The sequence below is a fragment of the Bemisia tabaci genome, chromosome 5 (genome assembly GCF_918797505.1).
Source record: "Bemisia tabaci chromosome 5, PGI_BMITA_v3".
NCBI classification, from domain to species: domain Eukaryota; kingdom Metazoa; phylum Arthropoda; class Insecta; order Hemiptera; family Aleyrodidae; genus Bemisia; species Bemisia tabaci.
Genome location: NC_092797.1, coordinates 6,275,416 through 6,293,767, shown reverse-complemented (window position 1 = coordinate 6,293,767; position 18,352 = coordinate 6,275,416). Strand labels below are relative to the sequence as shown.

General features: G+C 34.9%; 2 protein-coding genes across 2 annotated transcripts; one reads left to right on the top strand and one right to left on the bottom strand.

The window, feature by feature from the left end:
* Positions 1 to 906: 906 nt before the first annotated feature.
* beg (malonyl-CoA-acyl carrier protein transacylase beg) lies at positions 907 to 5,817 on the bottom strand. Its single transcript, XM_019048280.2, has 3 exons — positions 4,776 to 5,817; positions 3,818 to 4,035; positions 907 to 2,072 (listed from the first exon to the last, which is right to left on the bottom strand). Exons 1-3 carry the CDS (start codon positions 5,488 to 5,490, stop codon positions 1,677 to 1,679), a joined length of 1,329 nt encoding a protein of 442 aa, XP_018903825.2. The 5' UTR covers positions 5,491 to 5,817; the 3' UTR covers positions 907 to 1,676.
* Positions 5,818 to 5,890: 73 nt separating this feature from the next.
* Positions 5,891 to 18,064, top strand: LOC109034886 (activating signal cointegrator 1). The gene is made up of 11 exons (XM_019048279.2): positions 5,891 to 6,193; positions 6,640 to 6,758; positions 7,698 to 7,924; positions 8,481 to 8,565; positions 9,700 to 9,818; positions 10,808 to 10,962; positions 12,728 to 12,891; positions 14,040 to 14,185; positions 14,703 to 14,875; positions 16,100 to 16,413; positions 17,905 to 18,064. Exons 1-11 carry the CDS (start codon positions 6,111 to 6,113, stop codon positions 17,967 to 17,969), a joined length of 1,650 nt encoding a protein of 549 aa, XP_018903824.2. The 5' UTR covers positions 5,891 to 6,110; the 3' UTR covers positions 17,970 to 18,064.
* Positions 18,065 to 18,352: the final 288 nt, after the last annotated feature.

Below are 18,352 nucleotides of genomic sequence, written 5' to 3'. Positions count from 1 at the left end.
AGGTGAGACAGGCTGCCGCACCTAGATTTAATTCTTTAACATACATTTAAAAAGAGAAAAAACAGTTTTCTCAACTGCAAATAATCACCACTCAGTAACTGGTCATACCCAGTCAGAGCCCAACTTAACAAACAACATTAAAAAGCTGTCGTGGGTACAATGCGAGGCATGGCGCTGAAGCACAAGTCTCGTGCCAGCTGCCTTTACTGTCGGACAACAATCGGGGAGAAAAATTAAACACCGCCGAAAAAATGGGTGGTTGGGCAGTTGGATGTTTATTGATAACTAAACTGAGTCCTTCTCATTTAAGTAAAAGGAGTTTTAATTCAGTCAATATTGAGGGAAAATACATATTATGCAAGAGTGCCTTATAACTTTCAGTCAACTCCAGAGGACACATTTTAAAAAAATTACTATTCGGTGATAAACGTAGATACCTAATACTCAAGAGCTGCAGGGGTGTAGAAACTTCCCGATCAAACGATCATGATCAGATGGCTGTTCTCATAAAAAAATGGGAGGGCTGTAAAAATTGGAAAAGCCAGCTTGCAGTAGCATCAAAGTCATGGTATTTACGTGTTTTTCAAACAATTTCAAAGAAATTTCCATGTTTACATAGAATTATGAAAAATGTTTTTTGTAAAATCATGAAGAGATTTGCGCATTTTTCATAATATCATACCAATTTGTGAAAACAGGATAATAAAAGGTCATAGCTATGAAACATCTTGGGAATATGGAGAAGCCAGTTTGGAAAATGGGAAGGCTAAGAACTTTCGGCACCCCTGAAGAACTCTTAACAGGAATATCAGGTCTATAGGATTTTGATAAAATTAGTCCGTGATTTCTAGCTCAGGAAAAAGAACAACCATAAAGCAGAGATGCGAGATTAAAATTAACTCAAGCTGATTTTGTACTGATCTATATTTAGGCACTTAGAAATCACTCTAATTGCTTTATAAAAAATAGATTAATGGACAAATAAATGCAATGTGGAGGGAGGAATAATCCAAGATCTAAAATAAAAACTGCTGAAAGTTAATGCCTAGAAATGCAAGTTTCGATCGAGATTTTTGTTGCTTCACTGCTGTTCACACAGAATCTTACATTCTATCTTCCACAGAAATCATAGAATCTTTATGATTTTGACAAACTTAAAAATACTTATCGACGAGATCATGCGTTTGGATAACAATTCGTCTACAAACATAACCAAACATAAAATCTGGCAAAATTATTTTTTTATTTTTCACGGTGAGAAAACAAAACATTGAGTACCTAGCAATAGACAAATTCATTAAAGCTAAAAAGAAAAAATGTATAGGTGTCAATCACTTAAAGTTCTCTTATAAAAAACTTGAATTGTTACACAAAATTGTTTGGTTGCATTATAAATAAATTTTAATATTCTATCTTGATATCTGTCAAGATATGTCATTTTAGCCATTCAAAATAATCTGATATACAAGTGAAAGTAATCTGATTCTTTTGCATGAGGCATCAGAGGTAGGGGCTCCCCAAAATAGTGAAGGCAACAATTGAGCATGGCTCTGCTAAACTTTGATGAAATATTGCATGTGTGGTATTCTTGAAGTCAGAGAATTTTTCAGGTTCTTTGATTAAATTTCAAGGATACCCCGATATTAACAAGCATTTCAGCTGCCTTTGATATAAACTTACACTCCTATATTTTCGAAATTCCTGCAAGCTAGTAAATTGACTTTCTGTAAAATACTCTTCAAAGTTTCACCGGGGCCACACTCAAAAGTTCTTGGGAAGTATGAGCCCTGAGGCCGTTCATAGAGAACATGTAGTGTTTGTTCCCATTTGATTGGTTTGTAGAGAAGTTTTGGTAATTGCATATAAACCTGTTTGGCATCGTTGTATCGCTTTCCGTCGAGATTTGAATGGACTGATACAAATGGATCACTGGTACCAGCGGACCTCAAGGCTTCAACAAAAGGTCCGATTGCAGGTTTCATCAGATCCGTGTGAAACGCTCCACTGACTCGCAGCCTTTGCATTCGTTTAATTCGGTACAGGGCTTTGTTCTCTTCAATGTATCTTAAAGCCTGAAAAAGGAAATGTATACATTTTCATTGAGATAAATTATGATATCCATATAATCATGATGGACCACAAGACAAGGTACAAAGCTAAGCATTCTGATACATGTTTCATAACCAAAATTTCACGTAGAACACCAATGACGAAAATTACCACAATCAACTCCTTACCAAGATATTTAATTTTAATTGACACATGAATACAAACATCCTGCTCATGAAGGCTCAATGGTCTACATGAGTCGAATCGCACACTAAACATTACAGTGGCAGTCTCCACGGTGTCAAAATATGGCAACCTAGATCTTGACGAACTGGCTTTGCTAAAGCAAATTGTTTACCTTTTAAACAATGAAGGGTGGGAAAGGAACAATGTTTGATTGAAGAAGCCTGCCGAAACCGTTGTAAGGCGAAATTTGACTAATGTAGAGTATGGCGTTTCTTACGACCGGGCAACTGAAATTTCCCGAACTGAAATTCAACTGAAAATAAAAATCTTAGTTTGGAGTTACTTTATGTCAGTAATTTTAGAAGTTAGAACTGTGTCCTACATGAAATTCTGGTTGAGAAACATGTATCGGAATGCTTAAATACATACCTTGTCTGGTGGTCCATTGTTAAGATCTCACTTGGGTGCTGCTTTTTGATTTGTTACAATCGTGCTATGATTAGAATTAGAACGTTAGGGAAAGTCATCAAAGAGGATCAATTAAGGGGCTTGGAAGACAAGGCGCACAAGTGCAGTTTTTGGACAAATTGCGATATTAATGATTTCAAGTAAAAATAGTCTTAATGGATATTCTGTGAAAAATTCGTTCCCTAACTCCAACTTTTAGGCATCAAAAAAAAGTATGAATTTCCTTTACGCCACAAAGATCCATGTAATTTCGAAATTTCAAACACCTACTTGTTGAAATAGAAAAACTGCACTGATCAACGGTGTAGGTCGGCAATCACATAGCTCGGTTTGTGACGTCGTAGACTTCCTGTCATACTTTTTTTGAAATGGAAAACTACTCAATGGCAATTCTTTGAAAATGCCGTGGTTTTTCTTCTCAAATTGTTCTCCTTAAAAAAATAACATAGTGGCGGAGATTTTCAGTCACCGCAAAGGAGATATGTGATCGCGGACTTACGCCATCGCTATACGCCTTGTCCTGAAAGCCTCTCAATTCAGATAGGAAAAATATTGTTCAAGCAAGCTGGAGAAATAAAAACTAATTATTAGGAATTTTCTAGCAAGAGCTATTTTTGAAAATTCAGAGCTTAATTGCAGGCACAGTGAGATTCATTCATTTCCTTTTATTTCTGTTTGTTTTGTAATATTCACTTACTAATGGGTCTACATGACTCTTCGATACTGTAAATAAATAAATTAATTAATTAAAAGTAGATACATTAGGTACTTTTACAAAAAACTACACATTTCTATCATTTTGTTGAGCATTTTTGATTGCAGTCAAATTTCATTCTAGCATCTCTCAAAATAACGTTTTTCCTGAAACAATGGTCATTTTTTCAAGTCCCAGCAAACTTTCATCTTTTCTTTTCAGCAGGTCACAAGTATCTTACACTCCCCTTCCACAGAATTAAAAAAAACCGACCCCTACTATATTTAATGACTGCCTTTCTCTGAAGTCTCGATCCATTTGTTGTTTGGATTAATCATGATATCAAAGAAAAGTGTGACAAACAAGTTAACAGAGGGAATATCACTGAGACGTTCTGGTAGGTACTCAGAACAGTGTTACCTCTTCATGACCAGCAATGACTTTGCAGTCTGGATACAGATAGCTTGCAATCGAGCACACCGGACCTTCAATTCCTCTTTCAGCGCACCAATCCCGAGCTTTAGATAGAGCAAGACCAAGTTTATGGTCTGGTCCATAAAAAATAGTTGCCATGCCTCCTGGAGCCATTTCAGATGCCAGCTGCATTGCCTCTGCCCGAACTTTTACAAGCATCAAAGCTGCAAAATAAAGAATTTGTTATAGTAAGTGGCACAAAATATATCTGAAAAGCTACGACTAGATCCAATTAGGGTAAAATTGGATTGCATTTAGCAAAAAGGAACCAGCCCGATTGCAGTGTTTTCAAAACTGTGCAACTTCTCTTTCTCTTTTCAAAATATTACTTATGTACAAATATACTTATGTAGGTACAGTTTGAAAATGTACACAATTTTATTTTATAGTGGATTGGCAAGTTAAGCAAAAACTATTTGAACTATTTGCTATTCTGGGACATTTTTTGAAAAAAGATGGAGAAGCAACAGTTTTACAACACTGTAATCCTGCTGGTTCCTATCTGCTAAGCGGGATCCAATTGAGAGGATAAAAAATTATCTGAATGAAATAATTTTCTTTACTTTCTTACAATTAAGTAAAATTAGATATATGGTAACTTAAAATAAACCCTAAAATCACTACTTCGGTTTAGGACTTCCATGAATTGAGGAGGTAGGAGTAATCTTCTCATAAATCTGAGAAAAACAAGTTTACAGTTTAAAACTTGCATTAAACCTATGGAGTTATAGAAAGTTTGAACACACATGGATTTAAAAACTGATCATTGATTTTTTTTTTTTCATTTTATTTGTTTTTTTTTTTTACAAATTTTACTACGACCCAAGTTTTTATCAAAATCACTGATACAGAATTATTTCCAAGAAAAAATAGCAGAGATTGAAAAATGTTAGATACCCCTTACCTCTTTCGAACGTCAATGCCCCTGCAAAAGTGAGGGCTGAAATTTCACCCAAACTGTAGCCTGCAGCTGCCATACAATTTTCTATAGCAGTAGGTTGTTCTTCTTTGAGTCTTTCTACAGCTGCCAGCGAGCAAACAAAGATTGCCGGTTGACTGTGCACTGTTTTTGATAGTTCTTCGATTGGTCCTTCTAAACATAATTTCTTCAAATCATACTGCAGAATTTCATTGGCATAATCAAACAGATCTCTAGCTACTGGAAAATTCATCAGTTTTTTACCCATACCCACAAATTGGGTTCCCTGACCAGGAAACAGAAGAATAGACGTTTGACGAGGATCCATGTTCGGACGCAGCGAATAAGATGCCTGAGATCGGCGTTTGATGCGCTCTGAACCTTTAGGGTAAGGACTAGTGGTCCAATTTTGATCATCTCCGATGGTATCAATATTTTCAAATGTTGCTGCATTATCTAGCATTTCTTTTGAGTCCAGCCTTTTCTTCTTGGGAGTTTTACCCTCATCTTTGGAATTGTTCCTAACTCTTGATTCTGAAGAGGTGGTGAATCGATTCAAGCACAAAAAACTTCTAGAGTTCCTAGATTGAATGGATTGACAAATATTAACGCATAAGTCCGGTAAACTCTGAGGTAAGCCAAGGCCAGATGGAATGGTACCTCGTAAAAGAGGCTGCAATGTTCCACTGTACTTTATCATAGCTCTTTCGAACAAGGTAGAAAATAGCAAGGACCTTATCCTGGAGCACTTGTGAAGACAAAATGTTGGAGCAACTTAGATAGAAATACTAAAAGACTGCTGTAGCTTTGGAGATGTGCTGAAACGGCAAAGTTACACTAAGAATCGCTTACTGCCTGCATTTATAACATTAGAAGTTCATGTATTATGGATTATTTCATTGCAAGTTAATCGAACAGTAGATCAGGCATATGAGTCCACTATTAAACAATCTTAAAGCTGATCTTAGGAATTAATCTTATCACTGTACATTCGGCTTATCCGGCATATCAAAATCACATCACATTGCACATTCACATGCTCATTTTATAACCTCAAATAAACAACATAACCTCAAAGATTGAGCAATGATGTAAACAAACACATCTGTGGTATGACGGATTTGGTCAAATTTTTAGTTATTTCTCAAACATACAAATTGAAAGAAATTTTTTCAAGTATATTCGTGTTTACTTAGACGAGTAAATACATCGATCATCTTATTTTATGGGACTTTTATTCAACTTCACGGTCACATTTGGTGGTTCTCCAGTTTCAACCCTCTGCTCTTCCTCAAGATTTTCAGTCGCCTTACATCCACGATGGACCAAAAGTCGTTTTCAGACTGGGTGAAGAAACAGCTGTCAACGCTGTTAGGATTTCAAGTTCCTGATGAAATGATTCAGTAAGTTGTGGGAAGTTATTTTGCCTTTTATACAACTATTCGTACCACGCTCATTCAGAAGAGACAAGAGCACATATTCAGATGTCATGCCTGGAGACTTGGAGGGAAAATACTCCCGGAAATGCGTAATGCCCCTCATAGGCACAGCTAATTTTAGAAATTATGAGGTGCAATCCAAAAAGTTTTTAATTTTTCAGTCAAGTATAACGTTCTGCTTTCCCCAGGTGCCCTGCGCCTGAAAATTGGGCGCATCATGGTGCTGAGAAAAATTGACTCATTCCATCAGTTTTCCGTAACTTGCAGTTGCAAAGCAACAGCTATATTCTTAATGCACTGTTTGTGGCATGGCGGTGCAGCTTGAGTATGAGAAGACTTTACAACGGGACAGGTGTAGCTTGAAATACTCAAATCTGTTTTAATTTGAATGCTCCTCTTTAATTTTTTAGAATGATACTGAATCATCAAAAGAAAGAAGAATTAGAAAAGGATTTGTGCTCTCTCTTGGATGTTGGGAATGAAGCTCATTTTAAGTTCATGAGAGAACTCATATCAAAAAAAGAGAAACGTAAGTACATACTTTTATAATTCAAGCTCAGCCGTGCTATTTTGTAAATCTCACAATTCGACGGTGTACCTAAGTCGGCAATTTCATAACTCGGTTTGCAACGTCGCAGACTTCCTGACATACTTTATTTTTTAACGGAGAACTACTCAACGGCAATTTTTTAATACTGCCGTGGTTTTTTTTCTCTGTGTGAAGAAAATTTTGCAAAAACTTCCAAGAATGATGTCAATTCGTTCTCCTTTAAAAAAATAGCATAGTGGCGGAGACTTTCAGACATCGCAAACGAGATATTTGATTGCAGACTTATGCTGTTGAATTGTTTTATACACCATATACAAGGCGGATAAAGAAAGGGGGTCGCATTTCGAGTTGAGCCATCATTTTAAAGGCTGTGACGCGCAGAGGGTACATGCTTTGCCATGCAATCAGGATATACCCAAAACGTACCTGATATCGTGTGACGTCAAGAGGGTAAGAAATAGGTCCACCATTCTTTATCCGCCTTGCAACATATATATAGGTCCCTGCGTCTTTTTCGAAATTTTTCTCAACCATTGTAAGTGAAATATCAATATTTTGGTTGTGAATTGATTTCTGTAATGTTTTTTGCGCAAATTGTGTTCTACATGAAATTTTGAAACGAAAACATGTACTTATGAGAATACTTCATTTCGTACTCTGGCTGGTCCATTTTATTTATGTTTCTTTTCTCTGTTAAAAAACTGGTTCAGAGTTTTGCGTAAAAAGTTTTAGATGCCTCTAATTTCTCCTTAAATTGCACAGTTCTGTTTTCTTAGAATCTAACTCTTGATAATTTGAAAAATATGTGTCACTGATAGGGGAAAAATGCAGCATGGAATAGTTATCCTACAAGTAAAAAACTCGCACCATTTCATAGGAATGTTAATCTCACACTAATGTCATTTTTTCATTTATTAGTGCTCAAAAATTCCAAAACATCAAAGGAACCAAGTAACATTCATCCGAAACAATCAGCAAACCAGTCTAAACAGCAGCATTCTCAGAAAAGTAATTCAAAACAACAACCATCAAAAAACACGGCTCAGTCAACACCATCAAACCAACAGCAATCAAATAAAAATAAGAAAGCATCGCAGAAAAATGAATCAGAAAAAGCACCTCCAAACAACACAAAACCTCCCAAGGTACGCCTAATGGTTTATCTTACATGAAAATTTCTATTGATTATGTAGAGGACTACAAGGTATTAACTCCATGCATGAAAATTACTTCTGAACTCATATCATCTTTGCTGAGCGATTCATGTATACACTTTGTTCAAATAAGTCCTCAATCATTCAACATTCCTCTGTCGGAGGAAATTGGAGTTTTCAATTAAAATTTTTCCTTGAGCAGTTGTTTTTGTAGCTTACTGTTCCTTTTTCTTTTTCCTAAAAATTATCTTTAGCCGGAACTGAAACTTGCACCATTAGAATCTGAATCTACCCATCCAAGAAGTGCAACACTTGGAAATTAAACATTATTTGAAGAAAAGAAAATACAGAATTAAAACTTAAACTTAATTGCTGCTTTAGAGTCATTAAGTAACTATTTGTGAGCGATAATATTTATAAATTATTAAGTTATAAACTTTTATCAGTAGAAATATTTTTAATTCAATATTAATCATTAACCTTTAATTTTTATAATCTATACCAGTAAATTGTAAAATTAAAAATTTTGATTTTTTTTCCATCGTAGGATTCAGGAGACTCATCCGGAAAGAAGAAGAAAAAATTCACCACTGTGTATGATGGTAGTACTGAAGGTTCATGTTTGCTTGAAGGTATATTCCCCTTTATCTATGTTAGATTTTTCCAAGTCTTTTCGCAACTTTCCACAGAGTAAGGAATCTCAATCTTCGAAAACTAAATATGTATCAATAATCAAGCGAATAGAAAGAAGGGCCATTGTATAGTAGAGTGTCACAAATCTTCATTCCTCTAACGCAAGGGCGTATTTCTGTGAGCTCTGTTGCCCACAGAACTCCTTGCTCTCCGGAGCTGATACGAAAATGGATAAGACAAAAAGACTCGCGAAACATTTTGCTCAAACCATAAGTAGAGAGACGGTCATTTTGTCCTGGGTCCACACTACTTTGCAAGGAAAGCTAGTCCAAAAAATTCCAAGAATATTTAATTAGACTCAAAAACTTGAGCTGTATTGAGTTTTTAATCTCTAATTGAAAATGTTGAGAAATTTCTCTGAAAATTTTTAGAATTTGTTGGTCTTGCTTTCCCTGCGAAATAGTGTGAACCCAGCACCATTTTACCACCTCGTTACTTGGAAATGAAGGTATGGCTTTACGTCAGAGAAAGGACGAAACATTTTGGCACTCAAGAAAACACTTAAAAATCTTAAGCCAAAGTTAAGCCAAATACTGTGTTCTTCAGAAAAGGGAATCTAACTTCTTATCTGTCATGGCTATGGCTCAAAATCTCTTATATAATTATTCTATAAAAATGTAATTTCTGTCCTTCATTGGGAAAAAAATGAAATCAATCCCTCGTAACTTTTTTTGGATAGTTTGGAAGCATTTTCTGTTGAAAATTCAAATCCAAATTTTTACCCTACTTAGAAAAACATGATCTCTCAAATAATTTGCCTCTGGAAACTAAAGTTCCTCCTCTTTGGGACTCTTGTTTCCCGTTTTTCAAAAGTTTTTAACATCTTAGCAATATTTGTAATAATTTATTATCTGCTTAAGCACCAATCATTGATACAAATTCCTTATACATAGGTGGGGAAGGTTTAAAATCTGTGATTATTTTCGATCATCGGTGAAATTTCAAGAAGAAAACTCCGTACTAAGTTCGTACCCCTTTCTTAGGGGCTCGAAAAAAGACATGTTTATTTTTTGCAACGAAAGTTGTTCATTAGTTTGTCTTTCATTGAATGTGTCTGTTATATTTGATCTCAGGGAGGCGAAAATGCGACTGCCAGGCTTCAAAACACAAGCTAATCAACAACTGTTTACATTGTGGCCGCATAGTATGTGAGCAAGAAGGCTCTGGTCCTTGTCTTTTCTGCTCCAATTTGGTAAGTTTAGTCCTAAAAATTGTACCATTTTATACTACTATATCTACTAAAATTTTCCATGCTTCCTAAATTTCTTGTGAATTGAGTCACTCTATTCTACTAGTTGAAGGATAGTTGAAATTCATATATTTCTGTGGAAAGAAACTATTGATGCGGAACTATTGCTTCACTTGCCGAGCTTCACCTTTTTGAAGCTTCAATCTGCCGCCTGGGCCCTAAGAAACTTATCTAGAATCTCTACGCCTCAATGTTGCCTACTTTTCTATCATGCTAACGTTGTCTCGCATATCAGATATGGTCTGATTCTGTGGGGTCGTAGCGTCGATGCTCCTGATGTCTTTATTCAACAAAAAAAATTATTAAGGATAATGTTTAATAAACCTTTAAATTCCCCCTGCCGCCAGCTATTCATCCAGAAGGAGCTCCTTACCCTTCCCTCTATCTATATTTTTGAAAGTATTAAATTCTCCATCTTTTCTAAATTAATTACTCCTGTAGATCTCTGTCCTTCCCACTCTTATAATAGCAGATTTAAAAGCATAAAAAATTCAAAGATCAGGCTGACTTCAACAATGCGAAGCGTAAAGTATTCTTCTATCCAATTATATTATGCCTTGCCTTGGAAACTAAAATCTCTTTTTCGTGAAGGCCATGTTCAATATTTTCTAAGTAAGCTCTTGGAACATCTCCTAAAAAATGCTTTCTACAGTATCGATGAATTGCTGAATGGTATAACACAGACCACCCTCCTGGTTGAATAGCTGACTCTGCTTCTCTTGGTACTACTGAGGTAATTCTAGCCCTCTCTCGAAATTTGTAAACAATACTCTGTGCTTTCGGATTGTTATCTTAGAAATTTAATACTTTTTAGTTGATTATAAAAACTTTATTGTACCTGAATTGACCTATACTATAGCCTCACGGCTCCCGTGTATCAAAATGTAATAAATAAATAAATAAATGGACGAACTTTTTTTCTTATTCTGCAGGTTTGCTCTAGAGAAGAGAGGAATATCCTAAACTCACGTAGTAAACAGTCAGATTTGCTGCTGCAGAAATTGTACGACAAGGAAAGGCCTGTAGACTCTGGACTGGATCAAGCCATTGCCCAAAGGGACAAGTTACTGGAATATGATAAAACAAGGTAAAGTATAAGTACGAAAGTAGAAGCAAAGGGGTTCCCAAAAGTAATTTTTTCCCTGAAGAACAAAATCTCCATTTCTGTTGATGGTCATATTACATGTAACAATGGCGGATGTGAAAAATTACCTTTTCGAAACACGCTTAAAAAACTGTTTTGCTCACACAAGAATTTAATGTGCAGATCTCGAAGATCACATCTCAAGTATTTTCTCAAAAGTTTCTCGATGCCAAAACGGTTTTTTGAATGTGTTTCGAAAAGGTAATTTTTCACATTCGCCATTGTTATATATCAGTTATACATCATATATTGATGGCTAACACCGAAAAAGCGTATTTCAGATTGTGACGCTAAAAGCCTCCAATCATGTTTACTTTTTTTTTAAAAGGAAAACCAACCACCAGTCTCTTTACAATTATTCTATGTAAATCATAGAAAATTGAAAGAAACATTTTGATTCCCTAGCAGAGAATAAATAATAATCGGAATCTCTTAAGCATTACAATTGAGATATGCCTTTTTTGCATTTAGTCATTCATGCATGACGAGTGGAAATTCAAAAGTTTGTGTCATCAAGTTATTGCTAAAATCGTACAGGTTTTTTCTCAGCGTCAAAGAGCCTAAATACTGTTCCTTCATTGACTTTTCATGAAAAATTTACACCCGCTCAGAAAAAGTATGGGGAAACACCTTTTAACAAGCTCGTTTCCACACCACCTTAGGAGAGGCGAGGAACTTTTGCGAGGAACTTTCCAAGATGCGTTTGCTGTTCGAAAATGCGTAAGGTGGTCCGCGTACACAATTTCGGAAGATGTAGACAAAAATGGAGTGCCTTTTAATCAAAACGTAATCAATCAATTTTATATCATCCATCATTCAAGGTCGCAGCCGAAGACAATTACCTACTCTGCCGTGCTGAAGAAGAACGTCGTATGAACATATGAGAGTTGCCGAATTTCCTTCAACATAATGTGATTTTTGAGAAAAGTTCCATAATTCTATACATTTTTATATATCGACGGTGTAAGTCGGCAATCACATAACTTGTTTGCGCTGTCTAAAAATCTCTGCCTCTGTGTTATTTTTTTAAATGAGAACAGATTGACATCATTCCTTGAAATTTATGCAGAATTTTCTTCGCACAGAGAAGAAAAGTCACTTCAGTTTTAAAGAATTGCCGTTGAGTAGTTTTCCATTTAGAAAATAAAGTATGACAGGAAGTCTGCTACGTCACAAATCAAGTTTATGTGATGGCCGACTTACACCGTCGATATATTTACTGTATCCTCCTATTGTGAGGAGGGAGGATGGTGCTTATACTAATATTAAAATCCCCTCTACAGGGGGTGCCCTATGTAATAAGGATATCAAACTTTTACACCTTTTTTTAATATAAATATAATTTAACATCCAACTCCAGTATGCTACATATAAAACTCAATTGAACAAAAATTATATAGGAAAACATTAAGATTGAAATATTTATACTTAAATTAATCATCAGATTTAATATGCATTGATTATGCAGAACATTTTTTCTTGAAATTTTCAAGAACTTGAGGTGAAATTGCGAACAAAATCATCTAAATATTGGAAGAAAGGTAACAGTGGACAAGCTGCAAAACTCTGAATTTAACCTACAACATTTTAATAAATCATTGCACTTTTTCTTACTTTATCTTCTTCAGATAAAATACTATCCTAAGTTTAAGATAGATAATTTTAAGAATCTAACATCAGAATATGTTTTCTATTTTCTTTGTTACAGTGAAAAACGTACAACTGTGATAGATGATGAAAGTGACTATTACTCTGTGAACTCTGTCTGGTTATCTCCGGAGGAGCGAGATAAACTTCGTCAGAAGGAGGACGAAATGCGGGCAAGAAAACATAAATCAGCAAGATACAAAAGATACACAATAGATTTTGCTGGTCAGCGATGTTAATATTACCTTACTTTGGGAGTTTAGATTTCTGGTTTCTAGATTTCTATGTTTTTGTTTTTTAATCATAGCTCTAATCCTTTTTTTTAATTTTGGAAATTGACTTGCAAAAGAATATTTCTTTTACGACTGACTAAAATATGAATTTGGCAAGAGAAATAGCTGAAGTATCATGTTGATAGTTGTTCAATGATCTAGAGTGATGCAGGATGAAGAGAATCAAGAGCGTTTGTGAAGCAAAAAAATCTAGAAAAGTAGGAAGTTAGAAATAGACCTGCACCGAAAAAAACCAGATGGAAAATAAATCTTTCTTGAAAAAAATGAAAATTTATCCTCTTGTTCGGTTTTTCTCTATCTTTTGACTTATCAGAAGGATTTAAACAAAAATTTTGAAAATCGCAGCTTCGATAGGGAAAGCAAAAATATTTACGGTCATCTTTTAAATTAACAGCAGATACTCCGCCTAATTTATATACTTATCGCCAGTTAGTTTGTCCGAAGGGTTTGAGTAAATTTTGGTTTTCTTGATCTGTGAAAAAATGCGAATGTCAGGAAATTTTTTTAGACGCTCGAAATCATTTATCTTAGGAGGATGGTTCAAATAGTACCAACTGGCTTTTCAGTTGCCAATTTTGAACATGCATCTCATCTTCATTGTATTTGAAAAGTGCTCAAAACACTGAAATTAGATATGCGGAAAATTCGAAAAAATTAAAAAAAAAAAAAAAGAAATGTGGTATTGGATTTTCCCTGGAACTAGTATTTCTGTACAGAATATATGAATGTATTAATCTACTTCCTGCATTTTGTTGGCTTTGAAATAGTTATCGAGCTGAGTTATCGAGCTGTGTTTAAGCATGTATTTTTCCCCTTTTTCCAACTTCAACCAAGATCAGACTTTGTATTTAACCGCCTTTCAACAGTTATAGTAAAAAAATCATAACTTCTGAACCAGTCATGATTAAACCTTTGATCAGGCATTTTAATACTGATTAAAACGTCTTAAACATGTAGGTGAAGCTTTTGATTGAATGATTCTTAAACCAATTTCAGCAAAATGCTGGGTGATCTGAAAGTGTCTCAATACATATTTAGTCTTATGCCTCAACTATGATTTCTCTCAAATTTTCATTTTAGGTCGCCAAGTACTAGAAGTTCAAGATGATGAAATTTATGATTTAAATGATCAAGATAAACTGGCTATATTGAATAAAAAATTATCAGAGTGTCACATCAACGATTCCGAAGATAATCTAGCTCCAGCAACAGATATGCAACCTGAGGTAATCGAGACCTATTGCTTTGGAGGCAACTATTTTTATTATCCGTAATTTATCAAATGATGAACATGTTGTCTAGATCTCTTTATGCCGAGGATTTTTTTAGGAAATCTTTTTTACTAACATTTCAAAATCTTCACTTCAAGCTTAGAAAGAAGTTTCTGTCGCAGAAACAACAAAACAGAGAAATTTATTTGTAGTTCAAACCTTACTATGTATTTCATTTAAAAGTTGTCAAAAGTCTCTCCTATCAGTAATGTCATTTTCACAAGTGGATCCAGATGGCATGTGTATTTGTCTTTTTTAGCTCTGAACAGATGTAGTAAATAAAAATAACACGTTGTTAACAATTAATAACAAATTATATCAAATTAATAACAAATGTTAAACGAAAAGACTCCAGCCGCACAAGAATCTTGCATAATGAGAAATTTAAGTATGTACCTTTCCAAACCAAGTGTCATGTCATTTTATTTTCACCAAATCTTTCTGATCCGTCTAAATGAAGATATGTTAATAGTTCCAGGAAAATGCTGTGGTAAAGAAGTACAAAACCAAAGGCTTTAGAGATCCGAATCGTTTCGATGATTTGACGAGAGTTCAAGATAAAGAGTACATGGAAATTTCAGATATGGGCTTTTGTCTGAGTATGCATCAGCCGTGGGCCTCCCTTCTTGTAGCTGGAATTAAAAAGTAAGTTATTTCTGTAGTTATTTTGGTACAAAATGCTGTAGTGCATAAAGTGTCTCTACTTTTTATTAACTTAAGTAGGTGGGGCGTAGGGATGAAGATGAATTTCACCCATAGCCCAACATAGTCAGCTAAAACCTTTTAATATGTAGCATCAATAAAGTGTTTGAATGAATTTTATATTAGATCATTGTACCAAGACCATCACTGATTGCAACGGCAGAAAGTTGTTTTCAAAACATGACGAGAAGCTGCAGTCCAAAAATTGAGAGTTCTGTTTCTATAAATTGATCAGAAATGGTTTTCTTCCTGCTCAGTTGATAAATTGAAGTCTTCAAGTATTTCTCATGGATGAAGTGAATAATTCTTTCAAACTATCTATTCTTTCTTGCAAATGAAAAGCAACTTTTCTCCCACTGACTCTAAGCAAGTATGTTTTTCATTTGCGGCTTTTTGTCCCATCCAATGGAGCAAACGGCCGCTAATACAGTTGTTTAGAGAAAAATCCGGCGGCCAGTGTCATCTTTAAAATTGGACAATCATCAAAAATCATGTCCAAGGGATGATAGTAACTGTGTCTCTACTTTTCCGCTGAAAAAAAAGGTTTGGTCAGAGAATATTTACAAAATTTGTAGCCCTTTACCTCCACCCATCATACTACCTAATCTTTAAAAAAGTTTATAAAAAAATCTAAAAAAAAAAAAATTGCACATTTTCTGCTTTTTCAATCTCAAAACTGTTGTTGACTCATAATTCTGCTGCAAAATTTTTCAAGGCTCGATGTATGAATTTTGTTAGAGCTATCAAGAAGGCAAGTCTAAAAATCTAAGTAACCCACTATCTCTTGAACTTAATAGAATAAAATGCCAGGACTTGTGAAGGTCGAGATTAAAACTTTAAAACCTCAAACAACTTACATTAAAACAACAACAACATTAAAACAGTTAGGTTTGGTGCATTTTGAAGACCTCTCCTCTTCTTAAAAAAACTCCCAATTTATTCTGAAGACCGACTACATTTTGCAATAAGGATACATTATTTCTGGCTCATTCTTAAGAGGACCTATGCACATAGGCAAACCAGTAGCACGCATGTAGCAGTAGTTTCTAATTGCAAAATGTAGTACAAATGTGGACTGGTTCATAGCAGTAAGCTTCATCAAAGTATGTATAATATCCAGGCAAATACATCCGAAACTTAAAAAATTAATTTGGTTGTTTAATCCAGACACGAGGGAAGAACTTGGTACACGCATCATCGAGGACGACTCTGGATAGCAGCAGGCTCAAAGCCACCCGTTGAAAGTGAAATCCAAAGGGTCGAGAACGAGTATAGATTCCTTCGAGGAGAGGACACCATATTCCCTTCAAGTTACCCAACTGGATGCTTATTAGGATGTGTCAACGTCATCGACTGCCTGTCCCAAGAAGAGTATCAGCGCAAGTATCCTGATGGTGAAAACGACAGTCCTTTTGTGATAATTTGTGAAGATCCAGTTTCACTCCCATTCAAGTTCCTTATCTCAGGGCAGCATAAAATTTGTGAGTATATTTTTTCATTAATAACAATGATTTTCATGATGTAACTATTTGTGGTGCAACACATATTCATGACTTGAGTCGATAAATGCGTATTTCAATTTGCTACGTTGTAAGTCTTCACTTGCCCCTGTCTTTATTGCCCACTTTCATCCGGAGAATGATTGTTGAAAATGATGGACAAAGCTATAGACACAGAAGACACAGGGAAATTGGAATGATCCTATTGGTGGTAATGGCAATCCATGAGAGACCCTGTAATTAGTCCATCATTTTCACCCTTAGTCTATAAGAATCATCTGCTTGAACCAATAGGATTGCTTCATTTTCCCTTCATTTTCTTAGTTCATTGCTTTTTCTATCAATTTCAGTAATCATCCCACTGGCGAAGACTGGGATGTTTTGCTGCTTGTCCACGGTCCAGGCGGGGAAAGTAGTTGTCATAATGTGATTTTCTCCCTGCTTTGAAGCACAAAAAAGAAGAAGTCTCCACCCATGTTTTATTTTTTTTTGAAGAAAAACTTAGGCAACAGCTTTTAATGTAATTTTCTGTGAATTTTATTCAATTATACTAACAGCAATCACTCAGAATTGAAAGGATTTTTTTATTGTTTGTCTGTAAATAAAATGAAATATAATTGGAGAATTTTCAGAGTTGCAGCAGCTACACATTTCTTTCGGTTAGCCAGCGATGTTATTCAATGGGGCACTAGGCAAACTTTTTTTTGCAAGAGAAAAAGCAAATTAGAGGAAAATATGTCTAATGGTTTTATTAAATGTCAGTATATCTTGTATTTTTTCCTCCTTCAAAAAATTGCTGTCAAAGGAAACATTTCCTTCTATTGGGTGCATTAAATACAAGCAATACGAAGGTAAAACTCCTAAACCTTGTTTCGCAGTTTGCAACGTTGTAGACTTCCTGTCATATTTCATTTTTCAAATGGAAAACTACTCAATGGTAAATTTAAAAACCGGCCATGATTTATCCTCTTTGCACGAAGAAACTTCTGTGAAAACTTTAAGGAATGATGTTGATTTGTTCATCTGTGAAAAAATAAAACGGGAGTGAAGATTTTTACACACCGCAAACAAGATACATGGTTCGTAAGAATTTGTGAAATGATTCGGTTTTCTTTATGATTGATTAAATTTGTGAGTTTTAGTCAATTATTTCCATTATTATTTTCTTCACTTTTTTTTTCCAGTTGTGCACAGTTCGTTGCCTTGGTTTTTACTTCTTGGTGGCTAGGGTCATGGATTCCTATTTAAAAAGTAGAACTTCCTTTTAGCCGAAAAATGTTGCTTACTAGATGGCAACAAGCAGGAGAGATCTGTTTACAAAGAAACTATCAATAATAAGTCCGCATAATGTGTAGTAGATGCGCGTCTTTACAAAACTCCCTTGATAGGTGGATTCCTCCTGCTCGGTGAAGTTCAGTTACTTTAAGCTTTTCACTTTTTCAATGAATTTCAAACGGCTCTTCTCTTTTTCAGATCGCTTGGACTCAAAAATACATCATGCAGCCTTGAAAGCATTAGAGAAAATCAAGATTTATTAGGCATAAGATTTCATTTTAAACTCTATTTTTGTTATCTAAGTAATATTGTTATTTTTTTATTCAATTTTTCCAATAATTTCAAGATTTTTATTCAAGTTTTCATGTTTTCTTTTCCCATACAACCTAGCCAATCCATGTGTATAGCTAAGGGATTACAGGGGAGGAGAATGATGAATTTTAAGAAATTACCTACATAAATGGATAATAACTAATAAGCCTCTTCTGTCCTTGAGTTGGACCACGTTTAGCAGAAAGGAACCGAACCACATCAGCTATTGCCAAATTTGATAGGTAAATTTAATTTCTTACAAGAGAACGTTTGTGCAGATTCCTCTCAAAATTTCAAGGAATTTGCTTCTTACAATGAAGGAAATTCATAGAAA

Bases quoted from the DNA above. Each gene is read 5' to 3' on its own strand.
- LOC109034886 (XM_019048279.2), top strand. From the start codon at position 6,111: ATGGACCAAAAGTCGTTTTCAGACTGGGTGAAGAAACAGCTGTCAACG. The intron at 7,925-8,480 runs GTACGCCTAATG...TTTCCATCGTAG, and splicing joins ACAACACAAAACCTCCCAAG to GATTCAGGAGACTCATCCGG. The intron at 14,876-16,099 runs GTAAGTTATTTC...TGTTTAATCCAG, and splicing joins CTTGTAGCTGGAATTAAAAA to ACACGAGGGAAGAACTTGGT.
- beg (XM_019048280.2), bottom strand. From the start codon at position 5,490: ATGATAAAGTACAGTGGAACATTGCAGCCTCTTTTACGAGGTACCATT. The intron at 4,036-4,775 runs GTAAGGGGTATC...TTTATTTTGCAG, and splicing joins GGCATTGACGTTCGAAAGAG to CTTTGATGCTTGTAAAAGTT. The intron at 2,073-3,817 runs GTAACACTGTTC...TTCCTTTTTCAG, and splicing joins TCATTGCTGGTCATGAAGAG to GCTTTAAGATACATTGAAGA.